Source organism: Mesocricetus auratus, unplaced genomic scaffold, assembly GCF_017639785.1.
Source record: "Mesocricetus auratus isolate SY011 unplaced genomic scaffold, BCM_Maur_2.0 Super-Scaffold_100011, whole genome shotgun sequence".
Taxonomy (NCBI): Eukaryota; Metazoa; Chordata; class Mammalia; order Rodentia; family Cricetidae; genus Mesocricetus; species Mesocricetus auratus.
The window spans coordinates 42071081-42074526 of NW_024429195.1; the positions used below are offsets into that span (position 1 = coordinate 42071081).

General features: G+C 38.3%; 1 protein-coding gene across 1 annotated transcript; it reads left to right on the forward strand.

Moving 5' to 3' along the window:
* The first annotated feature begins 2232 nt into the window (after window positions 1-2232).
* On the forward strand, window positions 2233-3228 carry Neurod4 (neuronal differentiation 4). The gene has a single exon (XM_005079667.3). The coding sequence runs from the start codon at window positions 2233-2235 to the stop codon at window positions 3226-3228; it is 996 nt and encodes a 331-aa protein (XP_005079724.2).
* Window positions 3229-3446: the final 218 nt, after the last annotated feature.

A 3446-nucleotide genomic window follows, 5' to 3' on the forward strand; every position in this document is an offset into this window, starting at 1 on the left:
AGTGGGATTTTCTGACTTGGCCTCTGCAGCCAGTTGACCAATTGGTTCCAATGTGTGTTTTCAATAAAGCTGCTTACCCAGGAAGCCTTATTAAGTGAGTAAGTCAAGCTGACATGATTTCCTTGCTGATTAATATGAAACCTAGGCTGTTTTCAAAATGCAGCAACATTAATTATTTATAGGAGGTAAATGAGGTTACAATGAAAACAAGCTCCAATTTCCAGAAACAATTCAAATCATGTATTTATATTTTTGTAAACTCCATGCACTAATCCCTGAATTCATTGACTGGAGACTCCAGCTTCAAGGATCAAACAGCATGTTATCATGTTTTCCCCTTTCTACATCATGAAAGGGGATGTAGAATTTAATGTTTCAAAGACTAACTGGTAAAAAGGGATATCCCAGTGGGGCTTATTCGATTCTTTTACCTGGTAAACTCTATACCTAGAAATGACTCAAATGATCTGAAAATAGTTCAAACTCTTGTAATATTGAATATAAGATATATCCTAAATCACTAGTCTCTATTTTTCATATAGTAAATTTTTCATGTAAACCATATCTGTTAGGGAAGTAAATTGAAGTTTAGGCTTTTTCTTTGTTTACCAAAAATAACTCCATGGTGTGTTCACATTCACTATATTCTCCTTTGTTTTACATTTGTTCCAGGTTTCATTTTTAATAAAGTGTTTTCTGAGTGTTTCATTAAAACAACCTTGAGTAGGTTTGGTAGATCACTGACTTTTCCTTCTAACTGTTGCCATGGTATTTTCTGATAGTGTGAGATGCATGTATGAAGGAAAGATGTGAAAACTTGATAGATGACCACTGGCGACTTTTCTTCATGGCCCCTTCAAGACACTGTGTCAATAGAATGTCTGACATCCCTACCCCTGAGAGAACACAACGTACTTACGAAGAAACACAATGCTTCTCTGGACATGAAGCAGTTGTTTTGATTTGCATTTCTCTGATGGCTAAGGATGTCCAACATATTTTTAAATTGTTTCTTGGTCACTTGAAATGCTTCTATTGAGAATTCTCTGTTTAGAAAGGATAATTTAGTTTGTTCATGTTAAGTTTCTTGAGTTCTTTATATATTTTGGATATTAGCCTTGTGTCAGATGTGGAGTTGGTGAAAATATTTCCCATTCTGCAGGCTGTCATTTTGTCCTATTGATGGTGTTCTTTGTCTTACAGAAGCTTTTCAGTTTCATGAGGTCTCATTTGTTAATTATTGACTTCGTTTCTGTGCTATCAGTGTTCTGTTCAGGAAGCTGTCTCCTGTGCCAATGTGATAAAGGCTATTTCCCACCTTTTCTTCTACCAGGTTCAGTGTATCTGGTTTTAGGTTGAGGTCTTTGATCCACTTGGACTTGAGTTTTGTGTAGGGTAATTGATATGAATCTATTTGCATTCTTTTATTTCCAGACATCCAATTAGACCAGCACAATTTGTTGAAAATACGATTTTTCCCATTATGTATTTCTGGCTTTTTAAAATAAAATTCAGGTGTCCATAGGTGTGTCAATTTACATCTGGGTCTTTGATTCAATTCCATTGATCACCTGTCTATTTTATGCCAATATCATGCAGTTTTTATTATTATAGCTCTGTAGTACACTTTGAAATCAGAGGTGGTAATTGTACAGAATTGTTTTAACTATCCCATATTTTTTCTATTGGGGCAATAATTTATATGACCACTTATTTCCCTTCATATTATAAATTTACAAAAGAAAGAATATATGCTTGAAAATTTACCTTTGTTATTTTGTGTAAAATGCCTATAAGACAAATAATCTAAGAATTAAAAGTCAGACACTAGCACCTCAATGAGTATTCATTTTTTTCTTTTGTCCTAAATTTTTTTGGTAGCATGCTGTAAAGAGATGTATGTCTAGGGCAATTCTTTGAGCCTTGGTTTAATTTAAAATGACAGATGGGCAAAGAAATTGTGAAATATGAAATCCCAACACAATATTCTCTATAACCATGGAATAAAAACAAATTTTGCGTGTCTTTTGACAGAGTCTCATGTAGTTCAGACTGGCGGTGAACTTTCTCTACTGTTAGCGATGACTTTTAATTCCTGATCTTCCTCCCTCTGCCTCCCAAGGGTTGGGATCGTAGGCATGTGCCATCATGCCTATCTCAGTTTACATTTACATCAGGTATTTTGGAGTTTAACTTTTTTTTTTTGGTATTTCCTCTTTCCAGGTTCTGTAAATGGCAAAAATGTACATGAAATCCAAGGATATGGTGGAGCTGGTCAACACACAATCCTGGATGGACAAAGGACTGGGCTCTCAAAATGAGATGAAGGAGCAGGAGAGAAGACCAGGTTCTTATGGGATGCTTGGAACCTTAACTGAAGAGCATGACAGTATTGAAGAAGAGGAGGAAGAAGAAGAAGATGGAGAGAAACCTAAAAGAAGAGGTCCCAAGAAAAAGAAGATGACCAAAGCTCGCCTGGAGAGGTTCAGGGCTCGAAGAGTCAAGGCCAATGCTCGAGAACGGACCCGAATGCATGGCCTGAATGATGCCTTGGATAACCTTAGGAGAGTCATGCCATGTTACTCTAAAACCCAAAAACTTTCCAAGATAGAGACTCTTCGTTTGGCAAGGAACTACATCTGGGCCTTGTCTGAAGTCCTGAAGACTGGTCAGACACTTGAAGGGAAGGGATTTGTGGAGATGCTTTGTAAAGGGCTCTCTCAGCCCACAAGCAACCTGGTGGCTGGATGTCTCCAACTGGGACCTCAATCTGCTGTCTTGGAGAAGCACGAGGAAAAATCTCCAATTTGTGACTCTACTGTCCCTGTCCACAACTTCAACTATCAGTCTCCAGGGCTACCAAGCCCTCCTTATGGCCATATGGAAACACATCTCCTTCATCTCAAACCTCAACCACTTAAGAGTTTGGGAGACTCTTCATTTGGGAACCATCCACCCGATTGCAGTACCCCCCCATATGAGGGTCCACTCACACCACCCTTGAGCATCAGTGGCAACTTCTCCCTGAAGCAAGATGGTTCCCCTGATTTGGAAAAATCCTATAGCTTCATGCCACATTATACCTCTGCAAGTCTAAATTCAGGCCATGTACATTCAACTCCCTTTCAGGCTGGCCCTCCCGGCTATGATGTTGCTGTAGACACGACTTATGATTCCTACCCCCATCATGGTATTGGTACTCAGCTCAATGCAATCTTCACTGATTAGACCAGTAAGATAACACCAACATTTCAGAGAATGAGGTGAAGATATTTTCCATGTTTCTAGAAGCTGAGATAAATACTCAGAGAATTTAAAAGAACCATTTGGATATACAGGAAACATAGTGACCCTAGTCTAATCAGAACTTCCTGTTCCTACCATATTCCTTCTCATTAACTTCTCACATTTCACCACTTCCTGTATTTGGGATCCTCAAGTGAAAA

Excerpts from the sequence above, each read along its gene's own strand:
- Neurod4 (XM_005079667.3), top strand. The coding sequence starts at position 2,233 with ATGGCAAAAATGTACATGAAATCCAAGGATATGGTGGAGCTGGTCAAC.